The sequence below is a fragment of the Adiantum capillus-veneris genome, chromosome 7, assembly GCF_014529385.1.
Source record: "Adiantum capillus-veneris isolate H3 chromosome 7, ASM1452938v2, whole genome shotgun sequence".
Lineage (NCBI taxonomy): Eukaryota > Viridiplantae > Streptophyta > Polypodiopsida > Polypodiales > Pteridaceae > Adiantum > Adiantum capillus-veneris.
The window spans coordinates 91,502,164-91,520,756 of NC_140937.1; the positions used below are offsets into that span (position 1 = coordinate 91,502,164).

General features: G+C 43.4%; 1 protein-coding gene across 4 annotated transcripts in view; it reads right to left on the minus strand.

Annotated features, from left to right (window-relative positions):
• Window positions 1-1,134: 1,134 nt before the first annotated feature.
• LOC147454216 (Phosphoglycerate mutase family protein) overlaps window positions 1,135-18,593 on the minus strand; it is a 57,163-nt gene continuing 39,704 nt past the window's right edge. For all 4 annotated transcript variants that reach the window (XM_086516217.1, XM_086516222.1, XM_086516220.1 and 1 more), the window contains one exon: window positions 1,135-1,494. In XM_086516217.1, coding sequence (XP_086372343.1) covers window positions 1,326-1,494 — 169 coding nt within the window. In that variant the 3' untranslated portion in view covers window positions 1,135-1,325. The remainder of the gene's footprint in view (window positions 1,495-18,593) is intronic.

Here is an 18,593-nt window from a genome sequence, read left to right on the forward strand (position 1 = left end):
CAAACAGAAACAAAAAAAATTCACAAAAGATGCAAGAAGCCATAAATGAGCTAACTGCGCAAACACAAGCACTTAGTACTTGTGCCAATAGAAAAAACAGCACCTCATCAAACTCTAGATTTTAGAAGTGGTGGTGGAAACCACAAAGATACCCTTCGATGCAAAAATCATCCAGCAAGTGGTGGATACCTTCGATTCAAACAAAGGAACTATCGAAATTCATGGCAGGATAATAGAAGTGACAACATGAGAGTTATCCCATGTGTTACATTTGCGATTCGCTTCTCAATGCACGCGAGAGCTGATGACAGTTAGAACACGCCAGCGTTCGACATTAGAAGACTCTTAACATTCCCTTATTCTCATCCTTGGAGTTTCCTTCAGTGTTTACACATGAATTTACTTTTTTTAAGTCATTAGAAAACATATTTTCTTTTGAATCCATAATTTCTACCATCAATACAATGAAGTAAGCCCATGCCAATAGAAAATAGCTATTTAAATTCAAAAATTGACAATGTACTTTCATTCCCAATACCAAGATATTTGTCTAATCTGATTAATAGTACTTGCATGCATTACCTATCAAAAGTACATCTAAATCTCCCACTACTTGTTATTTGTTGGTGAAGAAGATTGTAAGACTTCCCCACAGGATCAGTCGAAAAATATCCTCTCGAAACTTATGGAGCATCTTCGTGCTTGAAAACAAACCACCAAGTCAAATATGTGAACATACACTAATTCAATATCCCCCTGCAGGATCTCTTGTATGTGAATAGTGTACCCCATCGTGCTTTGGTTCTTGCATTAAATCCCAAGGGATCCATTAGTGCAAATAAGGGGACGTCACTTACGTGCACCAAGTACCCATAAATTATGGGATCATGCTTTGTAAAATGCACCTTCCTTCCCTCATATGACCCTCATCCCTGACACTGACATGTTACCGTACAACAACCCTTAGTGAGTCCCATGGACATTAAACATGTGGTTTCTTTCAATTATATGTTGTTTGTTTCAATATAATGTGATAAGCTTCCAAGACAAACCCCGCCCCCCTTCTGCCCGGGCCTTGAAATTTGAAGGTAATCAATTAAGCATTTACTTATAAAATCCCGTAAGTACCTTAGATTGTGGCATAATTCCTGCTTATCTCATTAGTTTGACCTTGAAAATCAAGGCCAGAAAAATGAATTATTGTTTATAAAAGAAGTAAAGAAGAGGGAAAAAGTTGCTCAAGGCCCCCTTCAAAGTCAACTAAATTTTGGCAAATGATTGCCCAATTAATAATTGTTGAATCACATTTGAACAGATTGCAACAATCAGAAGAGCCTACGTAGCTCTCCCGTTTCTAAAGCATAGCGTCGATGTTGTGATAAGACCAGGGCATCATACTGGATATCCTCTTGTGAGTAATCAAAATGTGGTGCTTTAACTATTGTTTGCATTATCTGTAAAGGATCACCATGACTCACCAACAGCACTGCTAATCTGTGAGGCAATCAAAAGCAAGCTCTCTCTCTCTCTCTCTCTCTCTCTCTCTCTCTTCTCTCTCACACACACACACACACACACAAGAACAATACCATACGTTCACAACATCAAACAGAAAAAATATTTCTCCCTTTACAGTGCATCGCTGTTTTCTTTAAATCAAGCCTCCCCTTTTAATTTCCCAGTTGCTTAGTGTTGGCCAGTCTAACAATAACACTAACAAATGAAAAGCTCACCAGCTTAATCTTTTTCGTGTCACTTATTGAGACCTTCTCACTATCGTCACGGCTGGATTGAGAGAAGTGATTTATTCATCTAAATCAACATTTTGACATGGTCGTGCACCTCTGTGTGATATGAGACCTATGAGCATTGTAATATGGGCTCCAAAAGCACCTGCATTAGAAGCCTTTAACACAAATTTAACCACCCAAAAAATCAGCCATATGTAAGGGAGTTTTTTCACCACAAAGCACCCACGTTTTGCAATTGCAATCGTTGATTTTTGAAAACTGATTTTTCTTTTAGCTACGATTTACTGCTTTTTGAACATGCACTGTGTTGGGCTGCTTCTGCTGTTTTTCAGCTGCCCTGATACCTCGTGGCCCTGCCAGGTCCAGACCAGTTGCTTCTGTTGAGAAGAACATTTTGCTTCTATCGCCGATGACATTGTTAGAGAATACTAACGTCCAGCTTCAGTAAAAGTTTCACACCTTTATCATGGGTACAGGCAAGAACAATGCATTGGGCAACAGATGGGAATCTTTTACTCCTACCTCCTACCTCAAGCCTACGATGCAGATTCAGATCCTTCACCTATCGCAAGTGCAAGGAAGCTTGGTTGGCATTGACATGAGCTGCAAAGGGGAGTTTTTTTACTATTTCTGTACGCTTGGTGATAGAAAGGTACGCAGAACTATCTCGGGTCTGAGTCCATATCTTCCTCATGCCACCCAGGAAAGACGAGGCTATCAAGTCTCACTTTTAAAGTTCTCCCATTATCTGAGCGACGTTTTTTGGCCTTTCGTAAGATTCTGTCTGTGTCAGTCCTTGATGGCTCTGGTTGGAATATTATGTATTCGAAAATTCCATTTATGATAATTCTGGCCAAAAGACGGAGGCAATGCGAGTTGCTAGAGGATCTTGGCTATGGTTAGATAGCTCGACTGTTACTAAATTATCACGGTCTCGAGGTCAATCAGATACAGTTTACTCCCCATGCATGCCACTGACAAAGACCACATAGTTTGCGGCTGCAAAAGCCTCCATCTTCTCTGGTTCCCATGAGAAATGCCTCGAGGGGTCAAGGCATGCAATGATCCTACCACTTTTCGCACTTTTTGGTGGCACCACTTGGAGGAAAAAATGGAAGGAAGAGCCGCAGATTTTGAAATCATTGTGAAGGTATATATTGTGTGCCAATCTAGATGTAGGTTATAATCAGAAGGAGACGGGTAGTGGGCCTTGCATGAGAAGCTGCCGTCTCATCACTCAAGTAATGAGACAGCATGCTTTTCCTCAAACACTTTTGAATCGGCACCTTCTCCCCTTTATCCTATCACTGTTCTCCTCTGCACATATGCTTCTCAGAACAAACTGTCCTGAGGGCTCTCTTATGAGATATAGTGAGTTTTGTTGAGGTTTTCTTCTCATGGAAGCTTTGCGTTATGAGGGTTTTGAGCAACGTAACCGCAAAAGGCATTTCAGCAGGCCTGAAACGCGAAACAGGTGAAATGGCCAAAACGTTTCACCTTCAAGGAAAAACGCCCGGAGTGAAACGCCTAAAAAGAAAAATTCCCTTTGGAGAATTTGGTCGTTATTTATTTATTATGTATATGCTATTTCAAGGTTAACATAGCATGTGTCTCTACTCACTGCACTGTGAACACCTATTTTGCCTATACATAACTCTATATATACACAAAATTGGCATTTCGCTCAGACGTTTCAGTGAGGCCGTAGCCTAGGTTGAAACGCCACGTTTCGGGTCTGAAACGTTTCGCGGTTACACTGGTTTTGAGTGATTTTGTTCCAAGAACTCCTATATGAAGGTGTGTTTAAACTTTTGGTTGTGCATAGGTGAGAGACTTTGTTTGGGCTTTTGGGCGGGAGGAGCATAACATCACATCCCTTTTGACAGTACACCTTCTATTCATTGAGGTGGTTGGAGGTGTTGTAGAGGCCAGCCCCCCAATCCCTCACATCAATTGGTGCCCCCACAAGGAGGGGAAATTCCACTTAATGGGGATTTGATCAACAGGTTGGCAACTACTTGAAGAGACCTATGGCTGGAGAAGGATATGAAGCTTTCAATGGAGAAAAAAGTGAAGATGTTGACAAGCTTATACGAAGAATCAACTTGAAAGCACTCAAGAGCAATAGGAATGACGACGCTTTCAAGGTAAAACTGGGAGTTTATTGCTAGATGGAGAAGCACATGAATGGTTTGAAGACACACTTAGAGAAGATCAAAAACCCAATTGGATTTTTCTATGTCAGGTTTTTGAGGAGAATTTTGAGCAAGAAGACAATCCCAAAGATCTATGGAAGGAACTGAGAAGGCTACATCAAAGAGAAGATGAGGGTGTCAATGTACACATAAGCAGATTTGAGGCATGTTGACAAAGGATTTTGAGAGTTTTGGAAGGAAGTCAGGTTTTACTCAACTTTTTGGAGGGATTCAGTTTACTCTACGCAAACATTAGGGATAAAGTGGAGCTTAAGGATCCATGTACCTACGAAGAAGCTGTTAGATTTCCAAGAGCAATGAAGGAAGAAAGTGAGGAAGCAAAAGATTGTAACCATGTAGAAAGAGATCATCATGCGGAAGTTGCAAGGCTGGCAAGAGCTAGATAGACAACAAGAGACTCTTCATCAAAAGATACAAACATTGACAAAGTAAAATGGTAACCTTGATTTGGCTATGCAAACTATCTAAAACGATGTTGTAAGGGGACGTCAATAACGACAGCCTCAAAAAATAGACGGATCCTGCACTATGTCACAATTGTGGGGAGAGCCCATATGTAATCTCATTGTCCTCAACCAAGGAGAAAGCCAGGAGGCTGTATCCTACATAGCCATAGGGAACACAAGGAATAGGGTCCCACAACAGAAGAACACGCGTTCCCAAATGAGGAACCCGTTTCCCATGTTTCCTTTTTTAGAGAACGATCCATGTTTCTGCTGTCACAAGGGAATCCATTCGAGAACGCGTTCCGTACCCACCGAGACGTGTTCCCTTGTGAAAGCAGAAATAAGGAACTAGTTCACATTGTTATTTTCGTTTGGATTTAGTGGGGCAATACTCTTTTTTCATTCCACACACACACCCCCACCATCACCTACTCTCTCTAGATACACACAAGTTCCTTGCAAAGAGTGATATTCCTTGTTTAGATATTTATATAGTGATAAACATTAGGCTCTATACTTGTTAGTAAGCCCATCCCTTCAGTTTTTGCTCTTGTACCTAATTCCCTATTCTTGCCCATTCCTCGTTCCCCCACCCTTATGCCTCGTTCCCCATTCCATGCGGCTATGGTATCCTACCATACAAAGGCAACTAAGTAATGAGGGTAACGCCAATGCAAATGTGCCACCACTCCAATGCAGTGCAAGCACAACAATAGGGATAGAATCAAGCTCAAGCACCACCATAGTTTGTTGTAGGGATTTTGGACGCTATTTATGAGGATGATGGATATGATGAGGGTCATGTCTTTGCTGATAAAAGAACTACAGCTCAAAGATCAGCAATGAAGATGCTTAAAAAGATAAACACAAAGACAAAGTTAAGAAAAGAGATGAATAAAGGTAAAGCACCCATTGAAGAAGCAAAGACCGGTAATCACACAAAGCGAAGAGCAAGGGGGGGGGGAGAGAGAGAGAGAGAGAGAGAGAGAGAGAGAGAGAGAGATTGAATTATTGTCCATGGAGGTGAAATATGACCTATGGGACCAAAAGAAAAACATTACAACAGTTCCTTTGAGTTGAGAGTGTGGGATATATATCACTTAAGGACTAAGAGTCCATAGGAGAATAAAGAAGAGGAAAAGAAAAGGAAAGAGGCTGGGGGAGGGGGGCTTGTTTGAGAGAACAAAATTCTTGAATGATGGCATTACAGAGTCGATAGACCTGTTACCATATACATGTGGTAGTGATGTGTGTGAACACACTAGGACTGCCGGGGCATTTTTTCCCTCTTTAGGAGATACGCCCATCACTCTAGGGCCATTGCACACCAAGTAAAACACTCTCAGTTGTGTGCCTTGAGCTTCCTTCCTCTTCTCCAAGCTGTGTGTGTTTTCTTGCAACCCTAATTCCAACAATTGGTATCAAAGCAGGTTGCATCCTCCCGGGCTTAGTCGCCAGCAGCTGCAGCACACGCCTTCTCATTTTCTCCGATTTCAGTTCGCACGTCTGCTTAGATTTCTCATTCGGGCTCATTTCGGTCTCCGTTTCCACGACAGCCAGGTCTGCACAGGCAATTTCGTCATTTTCTCCGAATTTCTGTCAGTGCCAAATACTGCATAACAGGTCCCATATAGTCTACTACGGGTTGTGCTATATAGCACGTGCTGGTCTCACTCAGTTTTTCCTCATTTCGGGCAGTTTTCACATCAGGTGCAGGCATTTTCCATGACTGACAACAACACAGATGTGTTCAAGATGTTTGCTGTTGAGGACAGGTTGGATGGGGACAATTATCCTATGTGGGCTTACATGATGCAACATGATCCTATGTGGGCTTACATGATGCAACATGTTCTTGTGTCAAAGGGCGTCTGGAATATTGTGCAGTGCATTGATGTACATCCTGGTTCTAAGGATGTAGGCGATGTTGAGGATGTGGCAGGTCTTGCTGCAAGGATTGCTGCTATTTGAGTTGTTTTGCCTACGGCAGAACAAGCTCGTTGGGAAGTAAAGGATGCGCAAGCTCATGCATTGATTGTGTTCTCTGTGAAGCGCACATTACTCCTCACATTCGTTCACCGAAATCTACAAAACAGGCTTGGGATATTCTGGTTGGTCTTTATGCAAGCCGCAATGAGGCAAAAATTTCATTGCTGCGTAAAGAGCTGGAGTCAAAGATTATGCATGAGGAAGATGATATGGACACTTTCTTTGCTAGTGTCGAGGATATCAATGAGCAACTTATAGCTGCAGGTGAAGTCATTTCAGACAGTTCTCTTGTGCAGACTGTTCTTGATGCCTTACCAGATTCTTACCAAACTTTTGCTAATACTTGGAGACTTATGACCCAAGGAAATCTTGAAGTTGTCAAGTTTGATGCATTGTGCACATTGCTCTTACAAAAGTCACTTTCCAGAAAAAACATGACTACACAACGTACAGTTAAACAGGCTTTTATTGCTTCTCAAAGAAAGGGTGGTAACAGCAATGCAACCACTTCTTATGGTTCTTCTGCGAGTGGAAAATCACCTGTTCCTAATGCTTCTGCTAAAAACAATTCGTCTGGAAATTCTGGTGATAAGGGCAAAAAGAAGATGCGTTGCCATTATTGTAAAGCTAATGATCACTTGATCAAGCAGTGTCCTAAGTTGAAGGCCAAAGAGGCAAAGAAGAAAGAGGGTGGTTCCATTGCAAATGCTAGTTCCACTACAAATGCAGCCATTGTTGAGTCTTTTGTGAAAGAAGACTGTGATGCTGATGTTGATGCAAAATGGGCTTTTAGTGCAGAGTGCACTTACAATCCTGTTGTCCATGATGCATGCATGTCAGTTGCTGCAGATTTACATGTGTGGTATTTCAACAGTGGTGCTACAAAGCACATTACCTCACATCGAGAATTGTTCACCTCTCTCGGGTCTGTCTCTCATGGGAATTCAGTCACTTGTGCCAACAATGCCTCTTATCCGATTCAGGGAGTTGGAAAGATTGTGCTTACTTCTGCAAATGGCAGTTCTTTCACACTTGTTGATGCACTTTATGTACTTGGGATCACGAAGAATCTTTTGTCTGTATCTGCACTTGCTAGACTTGGACTTGTAGTCAAATTTGTGAATGACAAATGTACAGTTCATGATCTTAGTTTTGGTGATGAAATTGTTGCATCTGGTCTTTTGTGTCGTGGGCTGTATAAGCTCACTTTGTATGACAAGTGTGGACAAAATTTTGCAAATGCAGTTGCAGATTCAAGGGCTATTTCAAATGCAAAACTTTGGCATGCACGTTTTGGTCATCTGAATTTTGCCAGTTTGCTGCGTTTACAGAAATCTGATATGGTTGCTTCTTTGCCGCCTCTTGAAGCACCTATCAAACATGTTTGTGAAGGCTGTATTTTGGGTAAGATGCAGCATTCGAAATTTCCAAAGGATGGTTCAGTTAGGGCCACATGCAGGTTGCAGCTTGTGCATAGTGATGTTTGTCGGTATCACCAGGAGGTGTATTTTTCCTGTTGCCTTCCGTAAATAAGTATTAGATGTATTTATTTTATTTTTACTTGTTTGTCCCAAAACCCTTGAAAAGGTGCAAGTGGACATTGCATGGCTAGTGTGAAACGACTGCAGCCAAATGGGTTTCTCACATCGGGGATCTAGGTCGGTCAGACAGGGACTACCCGGGCCAGTTAGCACTGAATTCTGATGAGTATGGAAGCTCGTGTGCGCCAAACTGAAATTTGGGCCACTCGTCAAGTCACTGCAGCTTTATAAGTTGAAAGGGGCCAGTAAATTAACCCACGTTGTAGATGTTGGTCAAATGGTAGTCTTCAATGATGGTCAGGAGACCGATAGGGACGCCATGGAAGCATCTCCTAAAATTTAGGGAACTACTATTTTTGACCGGAAAATGTGTTCGGGTCATTAGCTCTGGAATGACAAGGGGAACATTTTATTGCTCTGCTGCCAAGTCAACTGACGCACCAGTTGAGATATTTTTAGCAGGGAAAGCCCAAACTCGGAAACTGGGCGACATGTCAGCCTGTGAGCGATTCTACCACTCTGGGAGGCAAAAACGAGCTGCATATCAACAAAGGGGGCGCCATTTTCAGCCTCAGGTGGATTGTAGCAGGTATAGAAGCTATGGAATGCTTACCTTGCCCTCTATGCACAGTATGGTGACGGGAGTGATGCCCCGCACGCTACATACTGCTCTCTTTCTCCCCTACGTACAGTATGTTATGCCCCACCAGTGGGCTTCTCATTTGACCTATGTACGGTTCTGGGGGTTTATGCGTGTTTGCCAAGGCAAGAGCCTTCTGAACAGGAACCGGATTAGCTAATTGCTAATCCCCCACAGGTACGCACAGTTCCATCACGAAAGATTGCGAGTTTGGAGAGTTTTCTCGCGTGAAAACTCGTCCAATTCACAGGGGAATTGTCCCATTGCGTGCGGGAGCCCTTGGGACACGCGTAGGCATGTTCGCTCCGCTAAAAACGATCCGAAACAGGGAATTACAGCCTGCTGTGTTTTTCTGCAGGTTTAGGGTTTCACACCTAAACTGCAAGGGAACATCGGGGGAGCCTCGTGAGAGCCTTGGGATGCGTGTACAAGCTTTTGGGCTCCCGGCAATGAAAAACAAAGAATTACAGCCCGCTGAATTTCTGTGACAGCTCACCAAAAAGCTTCCAGATATCGAGGGAATCCGTCCTAGACAGGTGTTTTTGACCTACAGGGGTTTTTGCGCCGTTATGCTGTCGAAATCCGGTTGAAAACCTGCGTTTTCAGCCCTCGCCAGGTTTGGACAGCTTTGTGAAAGCTTGTGCTAAGTGGTCGGATCGTCTACCTTAATTTGAATAAAGAAATACCGAAAGGGGCGCCAGTCTTTGGGGCCTACAGGGTGTCGGTCTCGTGTGCGCAGTGACATTCTAGTCGCTGGACGCAACTGTGTTCTCTTCCCTTCTCAGTGCTCTGTGTAAAGTTAACAGGTAATTGAAATAGTACCGCCCTCTACGTTGTACGGGCCGGTTATATGGTTCCATTGCCGGGATAGTCACTTTTTCTTCAAAAAGTGCAGCGTGGATTGTTGTGGGTGAAAGCAACACAGAGCTTGTCGATATGGCAGAGAAGAGAGACCAAGTACCTGAAGAGGGATCTTCCTCACATGGCACAGAGAAAAAGAGGACAGGTTGTTTAGAACTCAACTGCGTTGTTGCATGGACATGTTTCAGCAGTTGGCTAACAACCCAAGGATGCAGGAATTCTTACAGGCTCCGACACAGGGTTTTCAGCCTCCTACACAGGGCATGACTGAGCCGTTGCAGGAAAAGGAGATTTCCAATGCGCAGAGGACTCATGATGCTCGAGGGAAAGCCCATGTGGTTGAGCAACTAGCGGTGTCCAATGATCCAAAGCAACTTGCTTTAGCTGGACAGGAACCGTTTGTGAATGGTCAAGGGAGCAATGAATAGGCTATGCGTCAAACCCTTCCATTACCTAATACTTATCCTGGTTATTTTGGAGGTGGTTCAGTGTTTCAAGCTATGGCTGGACCTTCCACAAGTTATATGCCAGGGAATGTGTTCGGGACAATGCAAACAGGCATGGGTAACCCTATGTACGCGAACATGGGTGTCCAACCAGGTTTTCAGGGTGCCTATGGTCAGTTTCGAGTGCCTCGAACACAATTTGGTATGGCTGGTTTTTCGCAGCCATACGTACAAAATGCAGATATGACAGGGAAAACAGTTGATGCGAGTGCTGGAATGAACACTCATGGAGCACCACTGTTACAAGCACCTGTTTATGATAATGTGGCTCCTTTGAGTCAGCCTAAGGATTACAAGGAAGGTGGGCAGGGAGTGAAGTTTGAAACTTTCAGAGGAACTGAGGACCAATTAAAGGCTTTGACCTTCATACAGCAGTTCGATGCAGCTTATGCTGGAGGCAACTTCACGGAATCTTCAAAGATACGCAAGGCTGCCACTTTCTTGAAAGGGAATGCACTTCAATGGTGGACCGCATTGTTGAACCAGGGTCAAGCCCCAACAACGTGGGTCCAATTCAAACAGCTTTTTGCGCCTGCATGGTTGACAAACACTTTTGAAGTGGATGTGATGACACAATGGCACGAGTTGAATGCTAAACAGTGTGCGAATTTGGAAGAGTACAATAAACAGTTTTGGGCGCACTGTTGCCAGTCACCTCTTACAGGTTTGTGCCATTGTCAGAACAGATTGAGAAGTACTGTTGCGGATTGCCCAAGAAAATCAGGGACTACTGCACAAAGACTACTGTCATGAATATGTTTCAGTTGATAGAGAATGCAAGAGTGGCCAGCAATCTGTCGAAGGGAGATTCTGATGGATTTAATAGCCACAAGAAAGGGTCCCAAGGCAAACAGTTTTCAGCCAAGGGCAATGTTGCAGCAAAGCCTTCTGAGCCTCCCACAAAGAAGCTGATACGTCCAAGAAGCAGTCTAAATCTTCTTCGGAACGAGGACAAGGACAAACAAGGCATTTTTCTGGCAAAACTTTTCAAGAAAGGAAAGCTCTTAGGGAGGCCAAGAAATGCTACATTTGTGAACAGGAAGGACACTTTGCAAATGAGTGCCCACAGAAGAAGTCACAGGATAAGGATGACAAGTCAGACCATAAAGGGAAGAAGCCAAAGCCGAGTGCAAGACTTGTTCCAGATTTGGTTGGAGATTAGCCAAACAAAGATGCCACGGAGCTGTGCAGAGCTTGGGGCAAAGTTAGAGACCAGACAGTGCTGGTTTTCTTTGATCCAGGAGCCCGTGCAAATTTCATATCACCAGAATTGGCATCAAAGTTGGGCATTCGAGCAGAGGAGATGGGTATGACAGGCGAAGCAGGTTTGGCATGCCCAGGACATTCAAAGCCTGTTACTCCCATTCTGGGAAAGCTTCGTCTGCACATTCAGAGCTATGTGGATGCGGAAGAATTTCATATTATGCCGCTTGAGGGCTGTGATGTGTTACTGGGTATCCCACGGTGTTACAGGTTGCATGCTATGGTGGATACTTACAACAAAAAGATTACCCTTGTACATAGAGGAAAGACTCATGTCCTTGATGTAAAGCTTAAAGGCGAGTCTGTTCCAGTTGTTTCTGCCTCTGCTATTTCATCTGTAATAAAGAATCATCTTTCTGCGTACTTGATCTTTGCAAAAGAAGTACCTCAAGTTGTATCTAATTTGTCTACCTTAGATAAAGACAGGTCAACTTTTTTGAGTGGTTTCAGTGATTGTTTTTCAGACTCTTTGCCAGGGGAGTTACCTCCTGAGAGACCTGAGGATCATACTATAGATCTTGTGCCAGGTTCTAGTCCACCGAATAGACCACCATACAGGGTTAGTGCAGCCCAGCAGAAAGAGATTATGGGTCAGGTGATTCAGCCCAGTTCATCCCCTTTTTGTTCGCCTGTACTCTTAGTGCAAAAGAAGGATGGTTCATGGCGCATGTGCATTGACTATCGCGCCTTGAATAAGAATACTATCAAGAACAGGTTCCCCATACCGAGGATAGATGACATTCTTGATCGGCTTGAGGGAGCGTCATTGTTTACAAGAATAGACCTAAAGAGCGGGTATCATCAGATACGCATTAGACCAGAAGATGTCCATAAGACTGCGTTCAGGACAACATTTGGTCTCTATGAGTTTCTTGTCATGCCATTTGGTCTCACAAATGCTCCTGCCACATTTAATAGAATGATGGACAGAATTTTTAGACCACATAGAAACTTCGTGGGTACCTTCTTTGATGACATGATTGTCTACTCAAAGTCTGAAGAGGAGCATAGGGATCACTTGACCGCAGTTTTCAATGAGCTACACAAGAATAGGCTACTCATCAATGCGAAGAAAAGTGAGTTCTTTTTGCAAGAAATTCACTTCCTTCGGCACATTGTTTCAAAGGATGGGGTACGCATGGATCCCGCTAAAGTGGAAGCAATTAGGTCATGGCCAGACTTGAAGTCCGTACATGACATTCGAAGCTTTCTAGGCTTATGTTCCTATTACAGGAGGTTCATCCGAAATTTTGCTGAGATTGCTTCTCCACTCTATGCACTGCAAGGAAAAGGAGTTACTTTCAAGTGGACAGCCAAGGAAATTTTAGCGTTCAAACACTTGAAAGAGAAGCTGACTTCAGATCCGGTAATTATTTTGCCAGATCTTTCTAAACCTTTTGTGGTTCAATGTGATGCGTGTGGCCATAGTCTTGGTGCAGTTCTAATGCAGAATGGCCGAGTAGTCGCATATGAGAGCAGAATTCTTTTGAAGACTGAAAGGAACTTGCAAGTCTATGAGAAAGAATTGCTGGCAGTAATTCATGCTCTCACTAGTTGGAAACACTATTTGCTAGGGGCTGATTTTGTTGTCCAAACGGATCATCAAACCTCGCGATATTTTCTTACACAGACGAAGTTGTCTGAGAAGCACATGAGATGGGCAAACATCTTGTCAATGTTCCATTTTCAGATTGTGCATGTGCAAGGGAAAAAGAACGTGGTGGCTAATGCGTTGTCACGAAAGCCCCAAATTTCAGCAATGTCAATTCCGTACCATTGTGAACTAGAAGAAATGAAGACACAATATGCTGAAGATTCAGATTTTGCAAGGATCTATGACCAGCTTGTTGATGGGCAACATCATGAGCACTATATGCTTAAGAATGACTTTCTCATGATGCATGGAAAGTTATGCGTTACTAAACAGTTACGGCCAAAGATTTTGATGGAAAGTCATGCTCCACCTTATGCTGGGCATCGTGGAATTGATGCGACAGTGAAAGGGGTTGAGGCATTCTTCTATTGGCCAGCTTTGCATCAAGATGTTGACACATTTGTAAGATCATGCTTAGTATGCCAAAAAGTCAAATTTGACAGACAAAAGCAATCGGGATTGTTGCAGCCATTGCCGATCCCTGATAGGCCATGGGAAAGTATAGCAATGGACTTTATCTTTGATCTTCCAAGGACGCAAACAGGAAATGATGGGATTTGGACTATCATTTGTAGGTTCAATAAGCAGGCCCATTTCATTCCTGTTAGGAAGAAGATAAAGCCAGAACACATGGTCAAGATATTCATGAGCAATATCTTTAAATATCATGGGATGCCTCAGTCAATTGTCAATGACAGGGATCCACGTATGACGAGTCTTTTCTGGAAGGCATTGTTTGAGAACATGGGCACTACGCTCAAGTTCTCTTCTTCGTTTCATCCGCAAACTGATGGACAGTCAAAAGAGGCAAATTCTACTGTCTTGGACCTGCTCAAATGTTATGTCTCAGAGCACAAGGCAACTTGGGAACACCATCTCCCATTGGTTGAATATGCTTACAATAACACAGTGCATACGTCAACAGGTAAGGCACCATTTGAGATAGTGGAAGGAGGAAAGAAAGTCCCACCCATTTCGCAGACTAAGGACAAGATATTTGAGGCAGACAAGTATGTGCAAGATATGGATGAAACATACAGGAAGATAAAGATTGCTCTTGAGAAGACTCAGGCTAAGCAAAAGAAAGCTGCTGATCGTCACCGTCGTAAACTTGTATTTTCACTTGGTGATTGGGTACTTTTGCGCTTTGAAAAGGCCAGGTTAAGGAAAAGGAAAGGCAAGGAACGCTTGTTTCCTAAGCTCAGTATGCGATATTATGGTCCTTTTCAGATTTCAGAAAAGATCAGCGATGTAGCTTACAAGTTGAAGCTACCAGAAGGCTGGAAAATACATAATGCTTTTCATGTCAGCCTTCTAAGGCCCTTTGTTGGTGATGTGCCAGAGAATATACTTGATGAGGAACAACCCGAAGTGGAAGAATTGGATGAAATCCTTGTTCCTGAACAGATATTGGCACATAAAGAAAGAAAGGTTAGAGGAAAAGTTGCAAGACGCTATTTGGTGAAGTTCAAGAACTATCCATCATTAGATACCAAATGGATGGAAGAGTCTGAATTGCTTGATTCACCTCAGCTATTGCAATTGTATCTTGAAGCCTTTCAAATGGAACCCACAGTGACTTGATGCAACCTTTTTGGAGCAAGGCAAGAGCATGGTTCATGATCCTCAAGAGAGTAGTTAAGCAATTGTATCTACTCTTTCCATACAGAATTTAGCTAGAGAAGTTTGTGCTCAAGAGTACACTAGAAGACTTCTATGCTTGATATATGTGTCGTAGCCAGGTTGGTGGGATTGTTTAATCGTCTAACACTACATTTCCGGAAGCATGTATATCTTGGATTCCCATCATAGAATATATGTGATATCAGGAGATATCTGCATGTATTATTGGCATGCAAGCGAGGTCGCTTGCAGTATTTCAAGGGTGGGGTGTGTCACCAGGAGGTGTATTTTTCCTGTTGCTTCCGTAAATAAGTATTAGATATATTTATTTTATTTTTACTTGTTTGTCCCAAAACCCTTGAAAAGGTGCAAGTAGACATTGCATGGCCAGTGTGAAACGGCTGCAGCCAAATGGGTTTCTCACATCGGGGATCTAGGTCGGTCAGACAGGGACTACCCGGGCCAGTTAGCACTGAATTCTGATGAGTATGGAAGCTCGTGTGCGCCAAACTGGAATTTGGGCCACTCGTCAAGTCACTGTAGCTTTATAAGTTGAAAGGGGCCAGTAAATTAACCCACGTTGTAGATGTTGGTCAAATGGTAGTCTTCAATGATGGTCAGGAGACCGATAGGGACGCCATGGAAGCATCTCCTAAAATTTAGGGAACTACTATTTTTGACCGGAAAATGTGTTCGCGTCATTAGCTCTGGAATGACAAGGGGAACATTTTATTGCTCTGCTGCCAAGTCAACTGACGCACCAATTGAGATATTTTTAGCAGGGAAAGCCCAAACTCGGAAACTGGGCGACGTGTCAGCCTGTGAGCGATTCTGCCACTCTGGGAGGCAAAAACGAGCTGCATATCAACAAAGGGGGCGCCATTTTCAGCCTCAGGTGGATTGTAGCAAGTACAGAAGCTATGGAATGCTTACCTTGCCCTCTATGCACAGTATGGTGACGGGAGTGATGCCCCGCACGCTACATACTGCTCTCTTTCTCCCCTACGTACAGTATGTTATGCCCCACCAGTGGGCTTCTCATTTGACCTATGTACGGTTCTGGGGGTTTATGCGCGTTTGCCAAGGCAAGAGCCTTCTGAACAGGAACCGGATTAGCTAATTGCTAATCCCCCACAGGTACGCACAGTTCCATCACGAAAGATTGCGAGTTTGGAGAGTTTTCTCGCGTGAAAACTCGTCCAATTCACAGGGGAACTGTCCCATTGCGTGCGGGAGCCCTTGGGACACGCGTAGGCGTGTTCGCTCCGCTAAAAACGATCCGAAACAGGGAATTACAGCCTGCTGTGTTTTTCTGCAGGTTTAGGGTTTCGCACCTAAACTGCAAGGGAACATCGGGGAAGCCTCGTGAGAGCCTTGGGATGCGTGTACAGGCTTTTGGGCTCCCGGCAGTGAAAAACAGAGAATTACAGCCCACTGAATTTCTGTGACAGCTCACCAGAAAGCTTCCAGATATCGAGGGAATCCGTCCTAGACAGGTGTTTTTGACCTACAGGGGTTTTTGCGCCGTTATGCTGTCGAAAACCTGCGTTTTCAGCCCTCACCAGGTTTGGACAGCTTTGTGAAAGCTTGTGCTAAGTGGTCGGATCGTCTACCTTAATTTGAATAAAGAAATACCGAAAGGGGGCGCCAGTCTTTGGGGCCTACAGGGTGTCGATCTCGTGTGCGCAATGACATTCTAGTCGCTGGACGCAACTGTGTTCTCTTCCCTTCTCAGTGCTCTGTGTAAAGTTAACAAGTAATTGAAATAGTACCGCCCTCTACGTTGTACGGGCCGGTTATAGTGGGCCCATGCAAACTCCGTCCTTGGGCAATTATCTTTACTTCGTGACTTTCATTGATGATTACTCCAGGCATGCATGGGTATTTCCACTTAAAGTGAAGTCCGAAGTTTTTATGTGCTTCAAACAATTTCTGGCTATGGCTAAACATGTCTCGAAATCTCTATGGGCACCCTCTGTTCTGATAGAGGAGAGAAGTATATGTCTCATGAATTTAATGCATTGCTGGCTAGTCGTGGGATAAAACACCAATATACAGTGCCTTATATGGCTCAGCAAAATGGTGTTGCTGAGAGGAAAAACAGGTCACTTACGGAAATGGCACGATGTATGGTCAAAAGTCAAGCTTTGCCGCATTCTTTTTGGCTTGAGGCCATCATGTGTGCCGCTTATGTACTTAACAGGTGTCCTACGAAAGCTTTGCTGTCTATTACCATATGAAGCATGGCATGATAGAACGCCTTTTATTGAGCACATGCGTGTTTTTGGCTGTTTGGCATATGCTTTGGTGCCACAAACACAGCGCAGAAAATTGGATGATACAGCTGTCAAATGTATTTTTGTGGGTTATAGTGCTGAAAGCAAAGGTTACAGGTTGTATCATCCGCTAACAAAGCGTATTCTGGTTTCACGAGATGTAGTGTTTGTGGAAGATTTTGTTCAGCCCCTGCTGTCATGTACTAGAGACAGTAATGTAAGCTCACAGGACATTTATGACACTTTGTTGCCTCTTTTCAGTGGTTGAAGTTCGAATGTAAATTCCAATAAGGCAAATATACAGCCTATGGGGGTTTCCGAAAATGTTACAAATCAGCCTATTACTGATGCAGATGTACATGATGTACTTGATGAGGAAAGGGCTGAAAATGAGCAGGCTAGAGGTATGCCAAAATGGTTGGTGCATACATTGCGTGACAGTAAATTGGATGCACATTTGTCTAGTCGTACTCGTTCATGCTCTCGCCATGCATCTTATGCATCAGATTGTTATGCTTTGGCTGTGTCTAGCTTACATGATATTGAGGAACCTCTGTCTTTTGATAAAGCACAAAATTCAGAAAATTGGATGGCTGCCATGCAATCAGAATATGATGCACTTATAGAAAATGACACATGGACTTTATGTGATTTGCCTCTTGGCAAAAAGACCATTGGTACGAAGTGGGTTTACAGGAGGAAACGCAAGCCGGATGGTGAGATCGATCGCCATAAGGCTCGACTTGTTGCAAAGGGTTATGCACAGCAAAAAGTCATAGATTATGAAGAGACTTTTGCTCCCACTTGTCATATGACTACTGTGCATTTTCTATGTGCATTGGCAGCTCATTTTGGTTGGGATGTACATCAATCAGACATTGTTACTGCTTTCTTGAATGGTGACATATTTGAGGAAGTTTCTGTAAGGCAACCTCGCGGTTTTGTCAAGAAAGGACAAGAGGACAAAGTGGGCAGATGTAAAAAGGCTTTGTATGGGTTGAAGCAATCTCCTCATACTTGGTATGAGAAAGCTGACACTCATTTGGTCAAACAAGGCTTTCGTAACAGTCCAACAAAAAGCACATTGTATGTAAAGCGTGAGGGTGATGTCTTATTGTGGTTCTTTATGTCGATGATTTGCTGATCACTGGACCAAATGATAGACATATTGCTGAATTTAAGGCTGATTTGAATACTACTTTCAAGATGAAAGATTTGGGGCTGTTGCATCATTACTTGGGTATACATTTTAAGCAGTGTGATGGTGGTATTGCTTTGTGTCAGAAAAGTTACATATAGACATTGCTATGTAAGTTTGGACTTGAGGATTGCAAACCTATTGCCACTCCCATGGAAACAGGTTTGAAATTAAGTCTTCATGATGCTGGTGATCCTGCAGATGTCACTATTTACCAAACTGCTATTGGATGCCTCAAATATATATGCAACACGAGGCCAGTTATTCAGCTTGCAGTCTCACAGGTCAACAGATTTATGCATAGCCGAGGGTATAAGCATTGGCAGGCTATCAAGAGGATTTTCCGCTACCTTAGTGGCACTTTACATCTTGGCTTGTTTTATCCCAAGGGGAGATCATTGCCACCAGACTTACATGCTTTTTCGGACTCAGATTGAGCTGGTTGTTTTGACATGCGAGTGTCTATCATTGCCGCCAGACTTACATGCTTTTTCGGACTCAAATTGGGCTAGTTGTTTTGACACGCGAGTGTCCACAAGTGGTTTTTGTTTCATGCTTGGCAGTTCATGTATATCGTGGTTGAGCAAGAAGCAACCTACTATGGCCACTTCTAGTTGTGAGGCTAAGTA